We start from the raw sequence: 26,516 nt of genomic DNA on the forward strand, positions 1-26,516 counted from the left end.
CCAGCAGCGTGCGTCCCGTGGGGTGGTTCTGTTTTTTTTAAATCTTGGCGTGTGTCTGTCTGCGTGTCTGCGGGTGACTGCTTCCCAGATGGCCTTCTGCCTCATTGCTCCTTGCTGCTGTGTGGGAGGGTAACGGATCGCTCTTCAGAGCCGGGCACCCAGCCCGATGGCAGCTTGTTCCTGAGGGACCGCACCGGGGCCCTGCAGTGCGAGGTGACGGAGTTCCACGATGTGCACAGGTCGCGGGGGATCTGCGCGTGAGAGAGCCATCACGGCGCAAGTGCACGTTGTGACTCTTTTCTCACACACGGTCTTTAGGAAACTTGATAATTGGAAATGCTCAATTTGTAACTCACTAATTGTTGTCGTCTAGTTTGCGCTGTCTCTAGTAATGTTTGCCTCCATTATGACTGAGGAAATATTCTCATTTAATTTGCATACGTAGGAAATGATTCATCTTTCCACACACATGCAATTCAGCGATTGTGTCGTGGTGTAGTCGCACGGACAGCTTTTCTCCTGTGTCACTTTATTACTCCGCATCCCACACGGATGCTCCTCACTCTTTACGCAACGCACTCTTGCCCCGAACTCTCTCTCTCTTACTCCGCTAGCCTGTTACTGATCACTCCGCTGGGGGATCGGCCAACACCGCTGGGGAGGGCGAGGTGTGGAGGGCGAGGTCCCAGGCTTCTTGTCCTCTTCATTCCTTGAGCTCCAACCAAATCAACCCCGTGTTGCTCCGCACACCCCTTATATCCCCCTCCTCATTGAGGGTCCTCAGTTGCCCCTTATTCAGTCGACGCCTCCTGCACGTGCTCTCTCTCCCTCATCGTCTCCATCGCCCGCCTCTCCGGCGCCTGCTCCGTGTGTGCACGCCTGCACCTGCCTGCTCCCGAATGCACCCACCTCATTATCGCTTCTCCCCTTGATTGCTGCCGCCTCTCCCGCGGCTGTTCCGTGTCCTCCCGCTTGCACCTGCTCGCCCTGAGATGCACCCGCTGTCTGCAACCCTGCGCGCGTTGCACCACTACAGTTGTATCACGAGCATAACAATAGATTTGAATCAATCAGTCCTTACACTTTTACTCATATGTTACATATTATATAGTTTGTGTTGAACTAGGACCCATATCCACCAGAGATGCTCCTTTACCTGTGAACGTCTGGGCAGTTCACCAGAATTGTTTCAAGCAAAAGCCTGACTTTGCTGATGAACACTTTGAATATCGAAACCGCTAACGGAATTTGCTTGTGTTGAACCCCAATACTGATGGGGAAAAAAATGTGCTTCCAGTAGGGCTGTGTTGCTGATGGGATGTATGAAAATAAACCTTTATTTTTTTTTATTTGGTAGCAAATATACGGGGAGGAGGATTATCCGCTTATTTCTTTTGCAATTTAAATGGGCGCCTTTCGCATCTCTTCTACGGAAACCTTCCAGTCTCAGCCAAGTGGCCTGACAGCCAAACCACATAGAGCTCGCACGTTGTGTATGGCTTACCTCTCATACACTCGAGTACTGATACTGTCGCCAGAATCATTCTTTTAATTGTTATGCCGTTGTTAATTCTTGGGGACCGGCATCACATTTCGTAAAGCCGGTTACGGCATCCTCCGAATTATAAGATGCACTTTTGTTCCCCCCATTTTCGAGCTAAAAGTTGGGAGCGCGGCTATATAATTGTTTTCCGGAAGGACGTGTTTGAATCTTCATGTTCAGAATCCCCTTACGGAAGACGGATCTTGGCAGCGATACGTAAATAAATGCAGAGAATCATCATCCACAAGACATCTCTCCCCCTTATCAAGCAGCGCGTTTATACTAACGTTCCAGAAGTCAGCTCTTCATAAGTGATACACGATCTCCCAGAGGGCTTTGTTTCTGGTTGTTAAGAATAACCTTCCGGAAAATACCTCTCCCATACTTTTAGGTTTTTTCGGTAAAGTCACGTAGGTAAAAAATAAAATTAAAATTAACAAAAGTAATAATAGAAATAAAATAATAAATCACGACGTTTCGGAGGCAACACAAGTCTCCGTCATCAGGTGGGACCGTCACAGCCAGACTTACTGTATCAGGTGAGCAAAGTCAGGCTTTTGCTTCATACAGTAAATCTAGCTGTGACGGTCCCACCTGATGACGGAGACTTGTGTTGCCTCCGAAACGTCGTGATTTATTATTTTATTTCTATTATTACTTTTATTAATTTTAATTTTATTTCTTACCTACGTGACTTTACCGAAAAAACCTAAGAGTATAAATCTTTGCAGTCACGAAAGCTTCAATTCTAGATTTAATACCTCTCCCCCCATTATACATTCACAATCATCTTCAGGAAGACTGCTCTGCGTCTTCCCAATTCACCCGATTATTAACCCCTTTTACGATTTTCAAAATTACCCCGAATGTCGCAGTGCGTCTTACATTTCTGAGAGCGCCTTGCGAATTGCGTGGCAACGCTCTCCTTCACGGCCTCGTTTACCCGGAGCTCTGCCCGGTGCTCTCGCCGAGCAGCTCTCCGACTTCCCGGCCGAGTGGCTCGGCGAGTTGGTGCTGCTGCCCTGCTGGAGCTACGTGCCGGGCGGCGAGCCTCGCGGACCCCGCCACAGCTACGTGGAGGTGCACGGTGGCCCCCTGCGCCTCGTCCCCCGAGAGGATCCTCCGTGTCGGCGGCGGCCACGGGCGGCGGTCGCCGCCCTGCGTCCCGACATCGCCCGCTGCCTGCTGCTCGCCTGCGGGTGAGGGCCCCCAGTCGGGGTTTATCACCATTAAAGGGGCACCGTGGTGGTGAGATGTTCACGGCCTCGCCTGGTCTACAGGAGGTCGTGGATTCGATCCCGACCCCGACGCCTGCTGCTGTATATTTGGAGTTTGCGGGTCTCTCTCCCAGTGGTCGCGTGGATTTTTTCCTGGGACTTCCGGTTTTCCCCTCCAAATGTAGAAAACGTGCATTTTAGAATATTTGACCGCTCTACATTTCCACGCGATAAGCCACTTAGTTGAGCTGTCATTTGTGGTAGCAAGGATGCTTCTGAAAAAGAGCTCAGTGGGCCTTACCTGGTAAAACTAAAAATAGTTTTTAAATAGTTTATCGAGTCACGTGCTGGTGGAGGGCGACCTAAGCCTGGCGGAGGACCAGATTGGATGATGGCCGATGGACGCGGCCGGCCGACCGAATGGCGGCCAAAGGAGGGAACGCGTCCCAAGAGATGGAGCTCCGTCCGTTGCGCAGGAGGAGCGAGACGGACGATAGCGACACCGGACCACGAGGGCGGGCGACGGAGCGGGGAGGTTCTTCATCCAGCAGTGGCTAGACAATGGCTGATGATGACGAACGAGGGCTTTTTGTTGATTGCCGCTAGCCGCACCAAGATGGAGCAACGCACCAGACCATCGGTGGCTTATCCACTCAAGATTTGACTCGCTCCCTTTGTTCACGGTGATCTGTATGTGTGCTTTTGGGGAACGTGCGAACGGATATAAAATAATGCAGAGCGTGTTCGTAATGAGGCGTGCGGTGGTCTCGTGTTGTCTCTGGTTGGCAAGTTGCACCTCCGACTTGTGCTTAAGACTAATTAAACATTCACAGTGTCGGAAGGGATTTGAAATCACAACAATAATTAATTAACACCTTTGATTTCAAAACATAGCAGGCAAGGATCACTGGTTAAAGCGTTAGGAAGGTTAAAATTTGTGCTGCCGATGCGTTGACAATGGTACACAAATAACAAAGAAACTCAACACAATGGCCAATAACACCGTGGCCTTAAAAGGGGGAAAATAATCTAGAATGTATAATGGTGACAATTCAGTCAAATGTCTCGTTTTCACAGCCCAACATTGGGACACGTTGGTCCCACATTCTGGCCAGTTAAACGAACGAATACCGGCAATTACACACGAGATGAACCGACACGGCGGCACTGCCGGTGCGTGCAGTGTGAAGCGATCGAGCAGGGCCAAGTTCTCCCTCCTAGGCGAGCTGCTGGCCGTCGCGCCCCTGCTCTGCATCCGAGGGAAGTCCTTCTTCGTGCTGCGCCTGGGCTCTGCCTTTTCAACCTCGTCGCAGTCGTTGGCCTCGTCGTCACTCCAGTCCGTGCTCTGCTTCGTGCAGGTGCGTGCTAGGGTGCGTGCGTGCTAGCGTGCGTGCGTGTGTGCTAGTGTGCGTGCTAGGGTGCGTGTGTGCTAGCGTACATGCATGTGTGTGTTAGCGTGCGTGCGTGTGTGCTAGTGTGCGTGCGTGCTAGTGTGCGTGTGTGCTAGCGTGCGTGTGTGCTAGCGTACGTGTGTGTGCTAGTGTGCGTTGCGTGCTAGTGTGCGTTGCGTGCTAGCGTGCGTGCTAGCGTGCGTGAGTGCGTGCACCTGGGCGACGATGCAAAGCTCACTGAAGCGGGGTGGTGGAGGGGGGAGTCGGGAGCGTGAGCATATGGCCACCGTCTGGTGCCCCTGTCTGTACGAGTTTATCCACTCGGCTTGCAGCGCCCGCAGGGCGCTCGGCACTAAACGCGGTGGTATGGCTGCCTTCACATGGCTCCGCGTTAAACGCCACGTGCGCGGTCACGTGGTCGGTGAGCTGCTCGCGGTCTGTGCCGGCGTAAATACTGTGCGCCGATTATCACGGGGGAAGATGTTTAGCTTGGATAAATTTGAATGGCAGCGATATTTAATCCCATCATCGGGAGCACCATCAGGAGCACCAAAGTAACCAAATTGTGGGAAAATCGACGCGTCGTCAAGCCCACGCGTCGGCTTCCCCAAAAGTTACGAATCGAATGGGAAAAAATGTCCAGAACCATTAGGGGGAATTTTGCAGACATAGCGCGTTAAACCTGCCCGCAATGAAACTATCTTCTGCACTCGCGTGGAATGGGCCACTTCACCTCCGGCGCCGCGAGAGGTGAGGGCGGCACGCGAGGATGGCGCCGGCGCCACGGCGAGCGTCCTCGTCGCTCGTGGAGCCAGCCACACGCGGCTAAGAAGTGGCCATTTCTAGTTCAATCATTTTCCGTGGCTCTCACGGTGCCACTCGTGCTCGCGGGACACTGAGCTGCGCGATTTCAGCCCAGCATCATCCGAACGTATCTTTTGAGCCTGCGGAAGCAAGAACGCATGCATTGTGTTGATTTTGCTCCTTTCATTATCATCATCGACGGGATCCACGGGCAGATAGCGTGACGGTGTTCACTGCACATTTTCTCTGCCTTGTGCCAATGTGCTCGAGCAGCGCAACATCTTTATCGCACCGATCTCTCGTGTCGTCGTTAACCCATTCTCTCTGCGAGGTCTTCCTCTCTTTTCTGCTTCCTTACATTTTTTCCAAACAACACACTTTAACATTTTCCTCTTGTGGCCCATCCTATGCCACACGTTCCAGTGCCCCTTTTGCCGAACTTAAAACATCTTCAGAAAATTGTTGGGGGGTGGATGTGGTGCAACTTCCCTTGCGTGCGTGCGGCAGAGGTTTTGCAAGCCCCATCGTGCGGCTCTCCGGCTCGCGTGCGGCTTTTCATTTTCGTTCTGATTATTCGCCCACCTTTTTGACGTCTGTGTTCGTCTGAACTCGAGTGAACCATTTCTTTCTCCCCTTCTCAGCCTGCCTCCTGTCCGCGGAGCGCCGTTGCACCATCCATCATAATATTTCAGTTTGCACTGCAGTAGTGAACCGCTGGGAAGGAGATCATAAATATGTAACGATTGCTGGCGATCGGCCTGGATGGTGGTGGGGGTCTTCTTAGAGAGAGCCGTCTGTTTAATTAGACTTGATGGATGGCTGTGTCAAACCTTGTAGAAATTAAAGGGCTAAACAAATGTAAAATGTACGTTAAAATATGCATGTGTTTAAGTGTTTTGAAATACGAGTACGTTGATGAAGTTGATTATCTTGCCGCCATGAAAAATGCGGCTAACATTTTTAAAAAGCTGTTTCACGTGAGCGCAGCAATTAGCGTGAAATTTACATTTCGCGTTCACAGCGTAAAAGGGTTTCATCGAAAGGAGAATGCTATTGCCATGACTACCTGGCGCTCGAGTGGCTCGTGCTACGAGACCACTTACGGCAACAACAGCTTACATTTGTAACGCGGCCATAACGTAACACATGCCTCTTTAACGCAGATGCAGGAGGAGGACGTGGGAGGAAACGGGAGGGAGCATGAGAGGGAGGGAAAGGAGCTGCTTCAGGGGGTCCGAAGGCACGGGAGTTGAAATGGAAGGCTCTTAGGAGAGACTTAGAACCAGAGACAGGGGGTCGAGGATACCAGGTGGAGTTGCCTGGGGAGGGAATTCCTGAGGGTGCGGTGCTGAGTAGCTCGGGGAGCGACGCGAGTGGTGGTGGAGCAGCGGATCTTGGGAGCAAGACGGGGTCGGTGGTGTTGGTGTAGCGGGCTGGGACGTAACGGTGTGCAGCGGAAGGGAGGAGGAGCAAGGCGGTGGATGGGCTTGAACCCAAGGACAAGGATCTTCTGTTCCACACGCTCGTGGATTAATGACGGCGGGAGTGCACGGTTGCGCTGAACATAAGTGCTACGTCCGTGCATCCTGAGTGGCTTGCTCTAGACATGACAAAGCGTGGGTCCATCAGGCAGACTGAGAGTTAACCACAGAGAAATGGATTGACGGTCTCGAGGGTTGATGGATGACCAGATAGTGCGTTGTGTCTGAATGGGTAGTTTGATAAATGGAATGACTAATGAGCTGGCAGTGTATATTGTACGGCTGGATCTCAAAAGCAAGGCGGGGGAGCCATGTGGCCCATTGTAATGATCGAAAGTTAATCATTAATAAATGCATGCTGGTGTGTGAATGGACAGTGCGGGAGCGGTGGCGGCGCAGTGGCGTGTGCACTCACCGCTTTACAAACCCGTCGGCCCGAGTTCGATTCCCGCTCACGACCAATAACGGTGACGAATATCTGAACCAGTCATGGGCCTCCCCTCGGTGCGGTTCGTAAGCACCGACACTCGAGAGACAAAGGCGGCCTGGCGTGGTGCTGGCCACCCACCCCCTCGTGTGCCGTGCTGGCCTTCATAGGTGCTACCCGCTAACAGCACTCTCTGATAAAGGCGACATGGTGGGAGGATCTTTGTCTTTGATTGAATGGACACTGGTGGAGGGAGAATCACCATTGCCATGAAATGCATCTCTTACGGACCAACCCATGGCATGAGGCAGAAAAGCCACGCACAACATTAGTCATGCAGAGAGTGCGGCAAACACTGTATTTTCAAAGAAAGCAATAAAATAACGTGTAGTATTGAGGAATTAAACAAACGTTTATATGCGACAACACGTTTATTCTTTGCGTGCAAAAAGAAAGAAAATATCCACTCTTACAGTATTTGGAATTCCAAATTTGTTTTGTTTGCTGTGATACAAATGCATTTTATGGGTTAGCTCTTACTGTGAAGTGGAGAAAAAATATGAATAATTGTACATTGCCATCTTCTTGGTTCTTTCGGTAAAGTCACGTAGAAGGGAAGTAATAAAATAATAAAAATGAAACATAATAAAATAATTCTCACGACGTTTCGGCCACAACGCAAGCAGCCGTCCTCAGGTGAAGAACAGGTCTGTCAGAAAGACAGCGTCTGAATGACCTGTTCTTCACCTGAGGACGGCTGCTTGCGTTGTGGCCGAAACGTTGTGAGAATTCTTTTATTATTTATGATTTTTATTATTTCATTATTTCCCTTCTACGTGACTTTACCGAAAGAACCAAGAAGATTAATCCCTGCAGTCACGAAAGCTTTACATAGAAATGTACATTGCAGTTGGTGGTGTTAACAAAATAAAGAATGTCTCCTTCACATGGACGCCTTTCCACATAAAACAATTAAAAGTATTTATTACACAATCCATCGGCCGCACGGCCTTCTGGGAGCGCGTAATGCCCGCTGCATTGATTCAAATACAAGGATAGTTCTGGACCGGTTTCGACCACAACGGTGTCTCATCAGCAGAGTCAGTGTTGCTTGAATGATATAATCCCAGAAGGCCGTGGGGTACCGTCTGCTTATTTATTGTTGTTTATATTTTCCACAACAGCTCAATTATTTTGACGTTCGTGCTATTCGGTAAAGAGAACCATAAACCCCGAGCAGACTTGTAGATCAAGCTACCGTGCATGCTACTAATTGGGAGTCACCAATGTGCCGAATTATTATGACTTGGGTGCCAGATTTCACCCATTAATTGAAAGACCCCCCCGGTGCTGCATCGCGCTGACACTTTACTAGACGTTACATGCTGAAGTCACATAATTCTAGTCTTTCTTACAGAAACATCTATCCACTAACCTTGTGTTCCAGACATCCCTGCCTAAACGACACAGTGGCGAGATGTTAACTCCCTCGCCTGGTGTGCAGGATGTCGTGGGTTCGATCCCGACCCTGACGCCTACAGTATGATTGGAGTTTGCGTGTTCTCCCCGTGGTTGCGTGGATTTTTCTCTGGGTCCTCCGGTTTTCCCCACCACATTTGGAGTCAACATCACGCGTTTAGACTATTTGGCTGCTATTAATTTCCACACGATGATGAGCCGCTTCGTTGAGCTATCATTTCTGATGGCTAGGTCGCTTCTGAAAAATATCTGCGTAGCTCAGTGGGCCTTACCTGGTCAAATTAAAATAATTGCCTTTCATAATGACATTTTTAAAAAATCTCAAGCATTTAACACCAGTGGCTATTAACGTGTAAAGCTGCGAATGTTGCAGTATTATGACCAGAGAGCGTGGTTGCAGTAGATGGCATGATTAAGATTAGACAAAATAACAACCAGTGGTTTATGGTGCCTACAATATTTGCTGACATGTTGTTTGTAAACATAAAAAACTGTTATGTTCATAATTGAGTACGGGCATTGTTATTGTAATATATCACCTGCCCGGCTGCCTTCAGAGAGACTGTCGGGAAAAAATGTTTAATAAATGTGTGGCTGGCCAGGACAAATTGATGTTACAGCTGAAATCGGGTGAAAGTAATTGAATGCAATATTGAAATATGCTGCAGACCGACATTATATTATGTCAAGCATATGTAGAAATCCAACTTTTTTGGTTTTTGAATCCCTTTGTTTTATGAAAATCAACAAAAATTCTTACTCCAGGGGAGTGCGTACATTTTAAAACAGTTAGTCAATGTCGAGGTGAGTTATTGCTCAAATGCGCCACACTGCAGCATGGGGGCTCATCTCCCGTTCACTGCCCCGAGCCAGTGATGGCAATTACACTTTCCCATGGCAGGGGACAGTCTATCGACTGTTCACTTCCCCCCAAATTGGCACTGATTTACGCATACTCTGTGGTTCTTTTGGTAAAGTCACGTAAGTAAAAAATAATAAAAGTAAAAAAATTATAAAAATAAAATATTAAATAAATGAAATCACAGCCACAAGCAACTGCAGCTGCTTGTGGCTGTGGTGGTCCCACCTGATGACGAGCACTTGTGTTGCGCCCGAAACGTCGTGATTCAATTAAAATTATTTGTTATTTTTATTATTGTTTTTTACTTTTGTTATTTTTTAACTATGTGACTTTACCGAAAGAACCAAAGAGTATGGATCCTTGCAGTCACGAAAACTTAAAATCTTATTTATGCATTTTATCGACCCTGCCAACCAGGATTTGAACTTCTGAGCCGCTCACTTAGCTGCTTCCCAGTGAACGTGTGAACATTGTGCCAGAGTCGGCGTGTGGCTGGAACCGTGAGAGCAACGTTAGCCCAGCGTCACGGGGCCAACTTTCCGTGTTTACCGGGTGATTATGTCCACACACATGACCTCCATAATGTGGACTGTTGTAGACCGGAGTTTTAAAGGTTACACAAAGAGCATTTTTGTTTAAATGTAATAAGAAAAGTAATTGATGTAAAATATAAATATCTGTTTTCACTGGTGATGGAATAGGCTTTGCGAGCGTGTCCATGCTTTATTGTGGAGCTGCTGCTGCTGCTGCTGCTGCAGCTATAAATATGGAATAGCGACAGGACTTAATTTTAAGAAGCACATTTTGGAATCTCTTTACTCATCTTGACACATCGAGCTGAGCTGATGGAAAATGAAAATCAAATCCGAGCAAAATCCATTGTATATTCTACGTAAATTAACTGGGTCCAAGTGTATTTCTGCAAATTAAATTCGTGTCCGCTTCAAGTAAGGAGAGAACATAATTTAATAGGATCTGGGGGGTCTGTGTAAATCTCCAAATATTGGAAAATTATATTCTGAAAAATGAGATCACATTAAGCATATTTGATTCCGATAACTTATTCCCTTAAATAAACCAAAATATGCTAAATACTTTTAATTGTAAATTTCAAAGGGAGGGGGATGATCTCTTTAGCAACCTCGAGCAATTGTGGGCAAAACATGGTCATTAATTTAATTAACAACAAAGGTTTAATATCGAAAACCACTCATTAAGTTGTCAAGTACATGCATGAAACCATTTGCCGATTGCGTCATTAGCCGTGTTATTAAATCCTTCCGCTGTCTCATGTGGGGTGGAGCAGTGGGGCAGCGGTTAGCGCACTGCTAGGGAACCTGGCGAACTGAGTTTGCTTGCCAGCTCCTGCTCACAGTGCCAACTGATGTATTGCAGGTCACCCTTGCGGCAGAGGCAATGTTTCATGCGTCTGAACGGGTTGATTTCATCTCCTGGTTAAATCAAGGATGCATACGTATCAGGACCAGTCCCGTGCTCCCCTCCCTCTCACCAAACGACACTGACCAGCGTGGTGAAGTATGGTAAAAAAAACCCTATTATTGACTTAACGGGAGAGAAGTCCTTCATCCATCCAGCAGTGGGTTGACAATAGCTGGGAATGTATTGCCACGTTTAGTGGTGAGTGAGAATGCCGCTCGACACCTGCGACTGAGCACAGGACCCGAGGCTGAGTGAATAAGACAATCGAGAGACATTTTGTGATGTCTCATCCTTTGGTCGTCTCAAGACTAAACGGTGTCACTGCGTATCCGCCGCCCTCTAAAGGGAGCTGGAGGTGCAGTCGATGTTTTTTCTCTGTGTCACAGTAGCTGGGAGGCACAGTTGATAAACTACTAGGAAAAAACCCCCCCCAAAATTAGCACAGCTAATTAGCCATTCAAGGAGGGTTATGACCATAGGCATTAAGCAATGCTTGTGGGAAGACATCTGATAATCCGTCAAAATGAAAAACATCTGTAGTTTCGATTAGCCACCCCGCCCCCCCACGATCAAGGCTTACACCATGGCTAGTGGGGAGCACAGTGAAAAGCCTGTCTGGGTGAAGGGAGACATGGGTTGAGAACATGTGGGAACCCCGAGCATCAAGCAGCAAGTGGTCCGCGGACTGCTGATGACCTGCGAGGCAGTGTGGAACCTGCTCCGCGGAAATGCCCATTTCCAAAGTCATTGCCCATTTCCAAAGTCATTGCCCATTGAAAGCCTTCAAATCAACATTGAAAAGCCGTTCGGCGATTTACGAATCCTCAGCACAGCTTGCTATTGACTGAATCGGCCGATGGCTCACATCGGTCCGAATAGGTTTAATGTTGATAGATATGTTATTGGTTCACCGTGCTCCGTGGAAATAAAAAATGAAGGGTTTGCGGTTGTCCGCAGGTCGGGAAAGATTGGGAAACCGCTGTGATAGGTAATGGGAATATCTGCGACTTTCTATCTAACCAAATGCACGGCAGCTTGCACCCTGGATTGCATGCTAGTTAATCTAGAGAGCTGCATTTTTGTGCACTTCTGCAGCTGCCTCTGTCTCATGAACCTATGTCTGTGTTTTTTAATGTAATGTAATAATGTAAATGAACATCCTTACAAGCGATCATATTTGAAGTTGTGAAAAATGTATGCAAAATTCCTCCCAGCCGCTTGCAAAGTAGATATTTGGCGGGCACAAAGACAAAGATGGCCCATCTAATCTTGATTTGAGGCTTTCGGTAAAGTCACGTCGATAGAAAATCTCTACGTGACTTTACGTTGTAAACAAACTGTGAGGGCAAGCGCTGTTAGTGAGCACCAATGAATGCCGGCACGGCACTCAGGGCCCCTTCAGATAAGCGTCACCGGTGTTGACCCTGAGCGGGGTTCTTAGCGCAGCGCACAAAGCGCTACACTACCATTCTTGCGGCCACACACATAGGACATACACTGAAATGGCCCATAAGCTTAAGTAATCATATGGCTCTCCGAGTAACGTCATTTCATTGTCAATTGCACTAAAGGCAGACGCGTACCTGAGAGCGTTTATTTTTTGCTCGGGTCGCAAGGTTGAGGCACAGTTCCTCTGTTCGATAGACGTCGTTTCTTGATATCTCTACTGCACGGTTTCTCAAACCGCCTTCACCACTGTTGCCCGTCTTCTCGGCGCAGTGCAGCAACGCAATATTTCATCCGATGCCGCTTCTCGTATGAAAAAGGTCAGGGTACATTTTCCCGTCAATTATAATGGACGGCACGTTGCGCGAGAAAACAAAGAGCAGAACATCCCCAAGCGTCCCCGTGGTTTTTCCCTCTTTTTTTTAAACGAATGTTTTTTTTTTTGCAGACACCCAGCAAGCTGTTCTGGAGCAGCTGCCTCCGCCCTCATGAGCACTACCTCATTACCGACGTCACCATGACGACCGTGAATGGCACCCGGCCGGTGTTCGTAGTTTCCTCGACCTCGGAGCTGCATCCCGCGGGCAAGGCCCACACCAGGGAGCTCGGCCTGAAAGAGGCCCTGACTGCTTGCGGCGTGTCGGGGCGGGACTTCCAGGCGAGCTGCAGGGCCGCGGCCGCCGCTAAGCCCGACAGCCTGGCACGCGAAACCGAAGGAAGCGGTTCACCCTCAAACGTCATTTCGTACCGGGTATTGCAGCAAAATGTGTGCATTCGTACCGCATCAATTCACGTCTGTTGTGCTGTCGGGGTCGAGTCAGCGGTAGGAGGGTGACATCTTCACCCTGGGGTGACTAGGGATATTCCCAGAGAAGCCCCGGGGGAACCCCAATGTGGCCTCTTGTCCACAGCCAACAGATGGGACTCCTTTTATGGTCATTTTGGGATTTTCCATCAGTCCCATGAATGAGGGCCCTCACAGCTGGACAGCACCAACTCTTGCGTAAAGCAAACATCTTCCAACATTCGTTAAATAACGACTGTGGCCGCTCAACTGCTCGGATGGGAGTGCTGGATCCTTGACTATGTCAGCTCAGTCAGTATACCCTGGCGAGGTTGTTTGCTGCCTGAGAGCCCCATGCCATCTCTGGTAACTTGACGGAATTCCGGTAAGGCCCCCGCTGAGCTACGTAGCTCTGTTTCAGAAGCGACCTGGCTGCCACAAATGATAGCTCGACGCAGTGCAGTGGCTTATCACGTGTACATTTATCGCGGGCCAGATATTCCAAACGCACGTTTAGAAATGTGGAGGCAAAAACCGGCGGATTCGTAGAAAAATCCACTCGACCATGGGGGGAACATGCAAACTCCAAATATACAGGCATCGGGGTTGAGATCGAACCCACAACCAGGCGAGGGAGTTAACATTGGTGATCCAGCAGTCACTGATTCATTCGGTCACTCGCTCACCGGTGATCAGTCGCCTCCCTGTCGCTCTTCTCTCTGCTACCACCGTGTTTACTGTTCCGGTGAACTTCACCGGTAGATTCTGCCACCAATGTTGAGGACTCGCTCTCCCAGACTTGAGTGTTTCGTTTCATCCACGATGTGTTCAACCACCACACTGCAGGTCACAACAACAATAGCAACCACTATTTGCCACGAAGTTTTGGTGACGTCACCGCAGCGCTTGTGCCAGGTTAGGTGCACTTTGAGGCTACGTGAAGTGTCGAAAGCTCCGAATGTCACGGGAAAGATGCAAGTGTTTTGAATTGACTGGGAATGACTGGCAGATGTATCACCTGTGCACCCCACTGTGCCAACCTGCTGGGTTTAGCTGCCCGGTGCTCAGATCATTTTTGTTAGGTAACAAATGCAGATCCCAACAACAAAGACAAACATCCCCCGAGAGCCTTAATAGACTTTTGGGGCAAGTACTTTTAGCTAGCACCTAGGAAGGCCGTCACGGCACACGAGGGTGTGGGTAGCCAATACCACGTCCGACCGACTTTGTTTCCCGAGTGGCAATGTTAACACATCACATCAGGTATTTATTTGAGGCTGAGTCGACCTAGAGGAGGCCCAGGACCGGTTCAGGTAATCATCACTGGTGTTGGCCGAGGGCGGAAATTCGAACTCAGATCTTCGGGGTTGTGAACACAGCGCGCTAACTGCTGCACCACCGCTCCCCACCACACTCACCGACACACACACACGCGCCATAATGCAGGTCACAACGCTTCTCTCTCTGCTTCTTCCCTCGCACTACTCCACTTTGGAACTCCCTTCCGTCGTCCTTTGGTCAATTATAGAAACGTGTTAACTCTTATCTGTCACGACGATTGATGTTTTGGGCCTTGGGGCCTGTGCGCGGCGACTGTTAAATCTAAGCGTGCTTCGTAGCGTCACAACAGTGCGCGAGTTGTGGAAGTTCTGAAGCTAAATTGTGAGGGATTCCTTTAGTGAAGTCAGCGGGGCTCCTTGAGTTCAGTCAACTCCATTGGGGTTTCAACTTGAGAACATTCAGGACAGATGTTTAACGCCATTTCACGTATTAAAATGTACAAGCAATTAAAAACTAAAGTTAAAACTCGGCCAGTTTCTAAAAGTTGTTAAAAATCCAACATCTTGCGTGTACAATGCACCCAGAGCTTAACAAACATTCTCTGCCTTAAACCGATTTACCCACATCACAGCAACTCCCCCCATCTCTCCACCCTCACCCCCCCATCTCTCCACCCTCAACCCCCCCCCCATCTCTCCACCCTCAACCCCCCATCTCTCCACCCTCAACCCCCCCCCATCTCTCCACCCTCAACCCCCCCCCATCTCTCCACCCTCAACCCCCCCCCTATCTCTCCACCCTCAACCCCCCCATCTCTCCACCCTCAACCCCCCCCCCCATCTCTCCACCCTCAACCCCCCCAGTCTCTCCACCCTCAACCCCCCACTCCTCCACCCTCAACCCCCCATCTCTCCACCCTCAACCCCCCCCCCATCTCTCCACCCTCAACCCCCCCCCCCATCTCCCCACCCTCAACCCCCCCCCCCATCTCTCCACCCTCAACCCCCCCCTATCTCTCCACCCTCAACCCCCCCCCATCTCTCCACCCTCAACCCCCCCCATCTCTCCACCCTCACCCCCCCCATCTCTCCACCCTCAACCCCCCTCCATCTCTCCACTCTCCACCCTCAACCACCCCCCCATCTCTCCACCCTCAACCCCCCCCATCTCTCCACCCTCAACCCCCCCCATCTCTCCACCCTCAACCCCCCCCCATCTCTCCACCCTCAACCCCCCCCATCTCTCCACCCTCAACCCCCCCCCCCCCATCTCTCCACCCTCAACCCCCCTCCATCTCTCCACCCTCACCCCCCCATCTCTCCACCCTCAACCCCCCCCCCCATCTCTCCACCCTCAACCCCCCCATCTGTCCACCCTCACCCCCCCCCCATCTCTCCACCCTCAACCCCCCCCCCCATCTCTCCACCCTCAACCCCCCCCCATCTCTCCACCCTCAACCCCCCCCCCCCATCTCTCCACCCTCAACCCCCCCCCCCCATCTCTCCACCCTCAACCCCCCCCCCCCATCTCTCCACCCTCAACCCCCCCCCCCCATCTCTCCACCCTCACCCCCCCATCTCTCCACCCTCACCCCCTCCACATCCCAATGAATATTCACCATTCCCTCCGGCGCGATCGCCGCCGCGCGGCGTGCGTCTCACGTCAGCCCGCCACCGCCCGCACCCGTGGCGATTCAGTGAACTAGCGCGATTCGGCCTCAAAACTCTATGCGGCGGTCAATATCAAATCTGTAAATGCGAACACTATTGAGGAGCGTGTGAATCAGTCACGTAAACATACACATGCATCATACGCGATCGATAACCGCGCACAAATTGACGCCAGGTGTGGTTCTATCGTAATTGATTTTAATTGACGAATAGCATTCATGTCTAATGTACGATCATTCGTGATGAAAGTCACATTTAGACGCTCCACATGCATAAAGGCTTGCTTTTACATTTACTGAGCATTATTTATTTATTCGGGAGAGCCGCACTGAGCAGCAGAACTCTTTTTCGGGAGGGTCCTGCATTTGGCTTTTATTTGAAAATGTTTAACGATGAGTTGTGTGTATTACACAAGCGGGAGGAAACCGGAGCACGTGGAGGAAACCCACGCGTTGCGCGAGGGGGCAACGCTCTATCCCCCGCGTACAGATAGAAACAGATGGCGATGAATCCACATGCTGTACCGCCAGGGTATGGCACCTCGAAGCCCACGGGAAGGGAGTGCGGTGATCCACCAAGCCTCGCTGCCTCCACGGCGCTGGGTTACTACAGGCTGCGGCCATGTGCAGCAGCGTACTCACCACCACCACGGCCTGTACTTTAGCAGTAGACTCGATGAGGCTTTCTTGGGTAAAAAAGTACAATAGTTAACTGTGACAGTGGTGGTGACTATGACTGTGGTGGGTGATGATTATCTGAACCGGTCCTGGGCCTCCCCTAGGTCGACTCAACCTCAAATGAGTACCTGGTGCAGTGTGTAAACATCGCCACTGGGGAGACAAAGGCGGTCGGGCGTGGTGCTGGCCACCCACCCCCTCGTGTGCTGTTCCGGCTTTCATTAGCGCTCGCTAACAGCACTTGCCCCGACAGTCTGTTAAGGCTATACGGGGGATCTTTGTGTGCGTGCGTGTGTGTGTGCGTGTGTGTGTGCGTGCGTACCAGGGCGTGCTCACACGCGTAATCAACGCGCACGGCGGCTTGTACGAGCTCGACGGCGAGGTGGGCCTCTGCCTCGCCTACCAGCAGGGCCTGCACCTCGGCCGTGGCCTGCGCATCGGTGCCACCCTCGAGGTGACCTCTCCATTGATTGATAGTTTAATATTTTTATGGATATAACATTTTTACTCTCACTCTGTACGTCGGTCGTTCTCTGCGAGTCTGTCGGTCTCTGGCGGGTGTCTCTGCCCCTGTGAGTGTGAGCTCCATCTTTGTCGTTCGTCCCCCCTTCTCCTCGACCGGGCTTGTGGCCCGGTCCCCCGTGAGCCCATCCCGACGCGCGGATGCTTGGGAACGTCTCGCTGCTCACAGGCCAAACCGGGCGGGGGGATGGGGAGCAGTATTTGAAGGTGCTCAAACCAAAGTGAAGTCTACGTGCGAATGCAGACATCGGTACAAGGGATCCAGATACACAGTTTGATTTAACATGGCCCAAAGGCTCACGTGTTGAACCCGGCAGGTTTGTTAACCATGAAATACGCGGCATCTGCTTCACGGTGGGCACTGCATATCCTGTCGCTTCATTCGAAAAAACAGAGGACCGATGTGTTTACTGGCGTCATTGGTGACGATTGCTATGGAAAACATAGCAATCGTTGCCTGCTCGTGCGAAAGCTTAGCTGGAGCCCTTGAAACTGGATGAGGCATTGCTGGGTAAACAAGAGTAGTCAAATTAATAATAATAACAATGTAGGTTAGCCGAGGTGGTATCTCGCTCTCGCCGTGACCCGCAGCCGCTGTCTGTGCCTCTCGCGGGGCCCACAGCTCCCCTGGCATCGACGCGTCGCGCTCACGTGCCGTCGAGATCTTGCAGCCGCCCCCATCGATCGCCCTGCAAATCCGATAATCTCTCTCAGTTCACGTCACGGAGATATTCGATATTATTTCTGATCTCATTTTCACCGTCTCGTTTGTGCTGTCGGTCTCGTACCTTTTGTCATTTTCATTCTCCTTTGTACAATGAGCCTAAAGGCTTAATTTACATAATTAAGGTTTAATTTGCATAAATAATAGATTAAGCCGTTATTATCCGAGTGCTGTGGTGTGACAATCAGGCATCTCGAAATTATGTTGAAGTGGTTTTGCAACGCTCACTGTAACCTGGATGTGTTAGACAAATCCATCAAATCCTCAGACCTTTTAAATGCACATCGTTGGCTTCCGGTTGAACAACGGCATCCTGCACAAAGTCTCCTTCTCCCCGTTACAAAGAGCAACCGGCCTCTTTAGCATCCCCACGTTTCATCTCACAACCTCCGGATTGGCCTCAAAGCGGCTCCCCCCGCCCCCCCTTCTCGGGCCCGCCGTCTCGAGAGCCAGACGAGGCGGCGGATGTCCCCGCCGCTCTTGCCGCGGCTTCGCTCGCCTGGAATTCACTCCGTCCGCCGCTCCCGCTGTGCACCGCGCATCGTTGCGTCGTCGTCGTCGACTCTTTGTGAGCACCTTAAAGGCGTCTCGCTCTCTTCAACCCACTCTTGTCCACGCCCCTGAACGTCCTTTTTCTCAAGTTGTATTCGTGCGCGTTGCAGTTTTGATAACGAGCGAACGAATCCCGTCCTCGCCGCCCACGCGTTGCCATCGCTCGCTCAAAATAGCGGCGGGGGGCGCGTGACCCAATGGCAACAAACAAAAAAACAACCACGTTGAAGGTTGCCTGATCTAGCGTGTAACACCGTGACGGGGACTGATTTGTGCTCTCGCATTAATCAACACCGCAGCTGTCATACCCCCGCCACCCCATGCCTGCAGGTGGACCCGTGCGCGGTGCTCTCTCCGTGAAACGTGAAATCACAAATGATGTTTTCCCGACGCAACCTTGAGGAGGCGGGGAGGACCGGCGCTGGTACGGCCGTGCCTGCCCCGCGGGGCGCGCGGCGGCACGAGGTTTGGTGAGAGGCCAGAGATGAAACGTGGGGACGCTCGCTGCCGCAACCACGTGGGGACCGAGGGGACGCGGTCGCCCCTCGCGGCCGTTGGGGGCGGATGGAGCGGCCGGGTGACGCCGTGGCTTTTGTGGATTGCGGATGACCCCCCCCCCGCCTGCCCCCCGAGAGCCTCCTCATTATGGGGTATAAATGGGTACGGAGTTGGGCGGTGCGGCGAGCCCCGGCTAGACGGAGCACGCCGTCATTGCCGCTAATATCCGCTCGGCCAAGGAGAGCCAGCGGCAGTGTGCTTGCTGTTCTCGAAGTAGCAAAGCAGGGTAAAACATAATCCGCCGTATTCACTTCTCAACGTATCCGCAGAGTGTGTGCATACCTCGGGCCCAGCGCTCTCACCTGAATATGCAATATATAAAACAGATAACGAGCTAAGCTTATTCGATTTGAAGGTGAGAAAGAAAGAAAGAAAAAAAAAAAAAAAAAGACGGCCTTAATAATCATTGATGAACTCGGTTTTCTAAAGCGCCATTCGAACAAGGCCTCAAAAGCCCTTTACAATAAAGCTTAAGTTATGGAGAAAGCCTGCTGTACAAACAGGTGAGTTCTAAGATGCGATTTCAAATGAATGTGACAGACTATATTCCCGAATGGGCCGAGGAGGAAGGGAAATTCCACAATCGCGGAAGCTGGCTACAAAAAGCTCAGTCTCCCACAGAACAACACAGTCTGGCCTTTGGAATCATGATTAGGAGACCAGAACCAGCAGATCTGAATTCTTTTCTGCAGTGGAATATAAAACCTCAGCAGATCGGTGAAATATTTAGAAGCCAACTCATTCAAGGCCTTAAACGTGAGAGGAGGAATTATTTAAGTCGATGTTGTACTTTAAAGGGAGCCAGTGCAGGGAAGGAAAGGATCGGAGTCATTTGATCACACGATTTAGATCTGGCTTAAAACCCGGACATCTGAGTTTTGAATATATTGTAGTTTACTTAAAACACTTTTAGAAACGCAAGAAAGCCAAGGCATTACAGCTGTCCAACCTTGATGAAATCAGGGCAATGCATCAGCCTCTCAGGATCGGGAAAGGACAGCAAGAGTGGTCTTAGTGGAGCTTTGCAGCTTAAGTGGATTAACAAGATGTTGGTGATATTATGCATGTGGGCCTGAAATGTCTCACTGGGGTCTAGGATAACAGCTAAGTTTCTGACCTCCGAGGAAGACAGAATGGCCAAACTAAAACCATCCAGTTTGTGCACTTTATGTGGAGAGCCCAAAAACATAATCTCTCTCTTACCACAATTTAATTAAAGAAACATTAGGATCATCTAAGACGTGATCGTATGGAAACGGCTACTTTAGTATCAGTCAGAGCCTTAACATAAATCTGCGGGGTCATCAGCATAAAAGTGAAAATCTAACGGTCACCAATTTAAAAGCACACTGATTACGACATCGGTGCTTGAGTGATTCGCTCAATATAGACACAACCAGGGCAGAGACGACATGACAATGGATACAGCCAGGGAAGTGGGATCGGATTTCTCGGGAGCAAGTTGACGGTTTTTCTTTGGAGGCCAGGTCAGAGAGGGTCATGGGGAGGGGGCGGCACAGTGAACGCAGTCGGAGAGTATTGTTTCGATGTGACTCAGGAGTGGAAGGGGCAATTCCTCTTTTGCATAATAGAATACATTTTGGAATGAAACGATTCAAGAAACGTTATTGCATTTAAACGATGGAACCAGGTAAGATTGGTTTAGAATTAGATTTTAACATTTGATCAGTTGTAGTAAAAGGCATTCTTGAGTTTCTATAGCCATTAGCGTAGAGAAGAATGTGGGCCTTGCCTAATTTAATTCGTCCATTTAAAATATCCTGATGTTTGCTTCCAGATGTGATCATGAATCTCCAGACCTGTGTCCCACTGTCCAAGGAGCGCAGATGGCCAGTATGCCAAGGAGATCACCGATTGTAGCAGACAAGTTGTGATTTAAGCGGCACCAAAGAGCCAAGAGTATTAGAGAGTGTTGCATTATAGAGAAGACGCTTGTCCTCCCAAGAAAGAAACTGAAAGTTTGAGGGTAAGAATGCAAAAATTGACTCAACAAACTTAGTTGTATTTAAAGATTTTAAATCCCTACAGATGATGGTTTGTTTGTTTGATTCAATGAAAGTGGCCAACCGTGCTAATCAGAGGTGCGGGGGAAGGACAACAAACTAAACAAAAAGTAGTTCTAAGGAAATGAGTTTTCAATTTCGATTTGAAAGTGCATAGCTCCAGTGGTTCTCTAATATCATAAGGAAGAGAGATACAGCAATGTTGCACCAATTTAAAATGGATATGAACAAACCAGATGTAATGACTAGATCAAGGGTATGACCAAGATTGTGAGTAGGAAAGTTTACGTGTTGGGAAGAACCAAGACAGTCCAGCAGGGCTAAACATTCCTTCGCAAAGGAATAATTTGGGGGATCAGACGAATATTAAAATCACCGAAGAATAAGATGTTATTTAAATGGGATAAAACAATTGCAATAAATCGGGAAAATCCCGTTGAGAATATGGCGTTAGATTTTAGGGAGCGATCAGTAGAGCCACCCTGAAAGATATTGACGCCGCTGACCACGCAAACGTCTTGTTTGTGGTTATTATTAACTAGAAGTGAACTCATAAGGTGGTACGTCTGACTGCTTAAAGTCAGCCTCGGGGGGCACAGGGCTTTTATTGCTTCGTTGGGTTCTGGAAGGGAGGGAGGGAGGCAGGCAGGCAGAGGCAGTGTGACTTGCAAAGTGAAAATTACCACTGTGCCTCTGTGTGGGGCCACATTCACACCCAGGCTCTGTCTCCTCTCCGCCGCAAAGTTTGCACGTGGCCCATGACACCATCACAGCCTCCATCACCCTCAAGTGACAGTTTGCGAACATTTGGTTCGTTTTGCTTCTCTCGGTTTGATGTTTTTTGCCCATTATTGTATCGGTAATAATGTCCAGCCCAGTGCTCTTTGTGGCAGGGCCCCCGGGCCACTGGCGGCCCCCGGTGGCCTTTAGCAGCGGCCCCTGACGTGCGGCCCCCGACAATACCGCTTGCAGGCGGTGTGGCGGCCCTCGCACTGATGATGTCTTATCGGTGAAAGTGGCCCACGTCTGAAAATTAGTGAAGAACACTGGTAAAGCTTCTTGTCCTTCCACTGCCTGGTGAATCATGGGGCCTGTTTGACCATCGCTAATTATCGCTGGCCAGCGTCGATTGGCTATTGGAGACCCCCAGGACTGGTTTAGACATCGATCGCCGCTGATCTTCGCTGTGACGGCAGGGAGCATGGACGTTCAAAACTAATACAGTACAACAATGGATGCTTTTTGCTGTCCTGCCGTCTCATGCCAGTGTTGCCTCCCTTCGGTCGTGTATCCCAACAAAAATGTTGACCCCCCTTGTTTGCCCCGAATCACGAACTGGTGATACTCGGTTGTAACAGGATGCCGCCCCCGTGTCGTACCCAAAGAGGGAAGGATATTCGGACTCTGTACAGATAAGTCTATACATAAACGCTTTACCGCCTCCAATAGTTCTTATTGTTATTGCACTTGCTTACCCAGGAAAGCCTCACTGTGTCTCAATAAGTTTTACGTCAAAAAGTTCCTGCTACGTTTTCGCAGGAAGGGGGTGGGGGGTGGCGACAATTGTGATTTGTTTTCCAATTCGATGATTGCAAGTTTTTTTTTTAATTTGGCAAATTGGAACTGTGAAGCCGGCGCACGATGACCTGCCCTTCTTGTTTGAAGTCCACTACGAGGCTGAGGACGCATCGTGTTTTATTAATTGATGCACCTGCAGTATTAACCAGGGCAGTCTACCGCTATAACGAACCACGAACCTTTGCAACTGGCGTCAAACGTGCTCCTGCACGGTCATTACTCTGTATCGATCCCTGCATGATCCACCGGCCACCCCTCCCTCCCTCCCTAAGATTCTAGAAAACAGCCGTGTCGCACCACAATTACGAGCAGTTGTGTCGTATTTTTTGTTACGGTGGCTCTGGTGTGTACGGTTATTTAGCTATTTATTTCCAGTCCTTGTGAACGTACGTGGGGGTGCGTTGAACTATTTCGAAGGCTCGTAAGAATTAAGTGGCGACATTACAATGAAACGATGTGTTCATGTTAGTGTAAAATGTGGTTCTAATGCTGTCATTACCACTGTCTGCATTGCACCACCACCACTCCTTTTCAATAATCTCTTTAGATTTCTCTCCGCACAAATTGCATTCAACGCGAAATTCATTTCAGCCCCTCGCCGTCGTCGCCATCCGTCACGACCGAAACCCACACGTCGCATTTCATCTCGGTGTCCTAGGAAAAAAAAGGGGGGAGGGGGGTGGGGAAATAATTATTTAATCGATAACAAATTGTAAAATTAGTCATCACTCAAACCCGCCTCCTCCGCCCTGCACGTGCACGCGTTGCAAGTGCGGTGCGAGCGAGACGCCACTCGTGACCCTGGCCTCTGGCACATTTCTCTGATTCCATTATCTCACGGGGCTGTCCGTGTGCATCTTAATAAATACAATTCCGCGCGTCAACCCTTATTTTTGGAGTTATTTTTTATTTCATGCCAGGGATGACTGAGATAGCGCTTCAAACGGGAGATAAGGAGCTGGCCTGGCAGTGTTCAGGACGTATATATTTTCCCGTTGGAACGGTGCCACATACGCCTTTCATGCTGAATTGACTGCATCAGAAGGATGCAAGTGGGCGCCTCCGATGTGGTTTTGCGCATGTTGGCGTTCGATGATGTTTTAGCATCCGATTAGCGCGTTTGGCTACGTACGGTGTGAAAGAGGTTCAACATACATAAATGCTCGCATGCGTGTTGGGTTGTTGTGCGTCACCTTGCTTGCGAGTGAGATGGCCGACGCTAGCTTGATGGATGGGTGTATTAACAAAGACAGAGCTGTAATATAAGCCCGTGGAAACATGAATGAGCTGTCAGGCTAAATTGTGCATCAAACTAAACCGCTTCAGCCGCACGGTCTTGCTTTCCGTCGTCAACGCGCTCTGCGTGCCGCCACCTGCGCGGACGATGCCGCGGGTCCGCGATTGCCGCCCGTCTCGCAGGACAGGATCGGTACGAGCCGCCGAATGTCGTGACCCCCCCTGACCTACCCGGAGGTGTCAGATTGTCTAAACTTCATGTCACGCAGGTCAAGAGAGATGTCGTCGTGGACAAAGCTGTTGATGCCACCACCACCACAGCTCACTCCGCCACGCTCTTCACCTTATATCATGGACCTTTGGTGTCGGCCAATCAGTTTCAAAGATACAATGCAAAATGTATCTGGTGTTTGAACATCTTCACGCCTCGTGTTTTATTGCCAGAAAGGGTAAAACCTATTCTTATTTCTCATGCCCTTTAACCTCCGCCAGATCCCGCAGACACGCAGCGAGCGACCTCCAAGAGCGGCCCTCACGGCGACCCCACCGTCTGCTCCGTAGGTCTTCCCCTTGGTCGCCGGACTCTGTGGGGACTGCCAGGCAGGCGTAGGCAGATGATGCTGCTCTAACTAAAATAGCCCAGCTAACAATAGATACAGGGCCTCCGATACTTCCAGAGGTCTGTTCGCAAGTCAATTTGTTCATAAGTCGTCCAACTTTACTCCTGTCGATCCCAAACACGTTGTACGGCATGTACACTAAACACGGGGAATGGCTTTAAAAGTTGTATCATCTCCTGGTTCTTCACGTTCTGCAGATGTAGATGCCGCCACCGCCATCTATTGCGTGGCGATTGAACTCACGACTCTCGGTCCGAACAGGCAACTGGACATACGGACAGGTTTGTTCGTATCTCTGAAAGTTTGTAAATCGAATGTCCATAAGTAGAGGAGTCCCTGTAGCCATTGTAATTTACATGGCGACATTAACGCCCCCTCACTCTGGTCTTCGCACGTTATTGACCGAAACAGGAGGAGGATTCCTGATGAGGCTGGTTGTTATTTAGCGGCGAGACATCACGGTACCCGAATTGTAAATGCTGTAGTGGGGTTCCTCTCCAACACACCGATGTGCTGAACTAGTAACTGATTGGCATGTTTTGATTACGACACAAACCTTACTAATGGGCTGTGTCGGGTGGTGGCGGGTTTAACGTCACATTTATGCGAGCGACTTATGTTCTTGTTGATTCTTTACTGTAATTTTTGTTGAAGGAAGCTGGGATTATCACTTGTCTCATGTGCGTGTGAAGGTGGTTTGCGTGGCAGCATGTGCGTGCATCCCCTTTGGTTTGGGGTATAAATGTGCCAATGCTGATAAACACCCCCAAAAGAGAGCTGAGTTACCCGAACCCCACGTGCCCCTTGACACCTCTGCGGGGTTCCTCTTTCCACTTTGTTAAAAATAAAACAATGGGAGAGCTCTCGGTGTCAGATGCGTGGGCGCTGCTCACAGGGGCTCAGGGCTCGGTTCTGGTTTTTTCGTGGCTTTTCCTCTCAACTTCTGCACGGTGTCGACCACCGTTGGCTGATCCAGTCCAGCACCTGGTTCTGTTGATCGAGAGAGACCACCCTCGCCTGCTCTGAGTGGTAACCGAGAGAGACCACCCTCGCCTGCTCTGAGTGGTAACCGAGAGAGACCACCCTCGCCTGCTCTGAGTGGTAACCGAGAGAGACCACCCTCGCCTGCTCTGAGTGGTAACCGAGAGAGAACACCCTCGCCTGCTCTGGGTGGTAACCGAGAGAGAACACCCTCGCCTGCTCTGATTGGTAACCGAGAGAGAACACCCTCGCCTGCTCTGGGTGCTTGTCGTGCACGCCTGCGAGATCTGTGAGCCACCGTCCACAAGGCGCCTCTGAGAGAGAGACTCGTAGGACGGCCACCTGGTCTGCGCCACTTTTATCGGGGCTGTTGTACAGACTCGACGTCTTCGCTTCTGCCAAGGCAGCCTTTGCGAGGGGGGGGGGGCGGGTGAGGCGCTCTCTTGAATGGGTCCGGCAGGCGCGCTGCGGTGGCACCGGCAGGTCTGTCTTTATCGGTGACCGCAGTGGGGGCCCTCGGCAGGCTGCACAGAAATCTGTCGTTTATCTCACGCTCTGACACTCGTGCGTGGCTCTGCTGTGCGTGAAGTCAGGACGGGGGAGCTGCGGGAACGCCCTCTCTTACAGGTGCAGGTGGAGGTGAGCACGCCTTGCAGGGGAGTCGTTCTGAATGACCTGCTGCAGACATGCGGAATATATCTTTCGGTGATGATCGTAGATGCCGCTATGAATACGCATCGCCCTGTCTCAATTAAAAAGTATATATTTCACGAGGAGGCCGATACAGAGCACAAACCGCGAAGTCGGATGCAGGGGGGCGGGTACAGAAACTCCACGGAACACTGTGCTCTCCTGAGTTCAGAGAAGGTGGAAAATTGGGGCATCGCTCTGTTTCCTAACAAGCGCTCCATTTCTTTCCATAGGACCACATGGCTCATCTCGTGTGCCTGCGCTCGGGCCTTTCCCAGTGGCCTTGCCTCTTGTGTGTGTCTGTGTGTGCGCACGTGATTATATTCTCATACAAAAGGCTCCGGAGGTGTATGTCATCGTGTTATTTCCGATGGAGCTCTTGACATACTATACGCACGCGCGCACAGTTGCGCGTCTGCTGTGTGCCGTTTGAGTTTTATTAACGGAATTATTTTTTTTGCATCGCACTTTGGAGCGGTGGAGCAATTCATTGTGATTCAAATCTGGCCTTTGTAACGGCCGTGTGAAT

The 26,516-nt window shown here is 50.3% G+C and overlaps 1 protein-coding gene across 8 annotated transcripts in view; it reads left to right on the top strand.

Moving 5' to 3' along the window:
- The window catches only part of CTC1 (CST telomere replication complex component 1), a 139,092-nt gene that overhangs the window by 63,163 nt on the left and 49,413 nt on the right, over positions 1–26,516 (top strand). For 7 of the 8 annotated variants that reach the window (XM_061570931.1, XM_061570933.1, XM_061570930.1 and 4 more), the window contains 5 exons: positions 89–213; positions 2,519–2,742; positions 3,944–4,118; positions 12,539–12,841; positions 16,828–16,956. In XM_061570931.1, the coding sequence (XP_061426915.1) occupies positions 89–213; positions 2,519–2,742; positions 3,944–4,118; positions 12,539–12,841; positions 16,828–16,956 (956 nt within the window). The remainder of the gene's footprint in view (positions 1–88; positions 214–2,518; positions 2,743–3,943; positions 4,119–12,538; positions 12,842–16,827; positions 16,957–26,516) is intronic. The other variant, XM_061570937.1, reaches the window with a different exon arrangement.

The sequence above is a fragment of the Lethenteron reissneri genome, chromosome 46 (genome assembly GCF_015708825.2).
Source record: "Lethenteron reissneri isolate LAM-NWPU_2019-01 chromosome 46, ASM1570882v1, whole genome shotgun sequence".
NCBI classification, from domain to species: Eukaryota; Metazoa; Chordata; class Hyperoartia; order Petromyzontiformes; family Petromyzontidae; genus Lethenteron; species Lethenteron reissneri.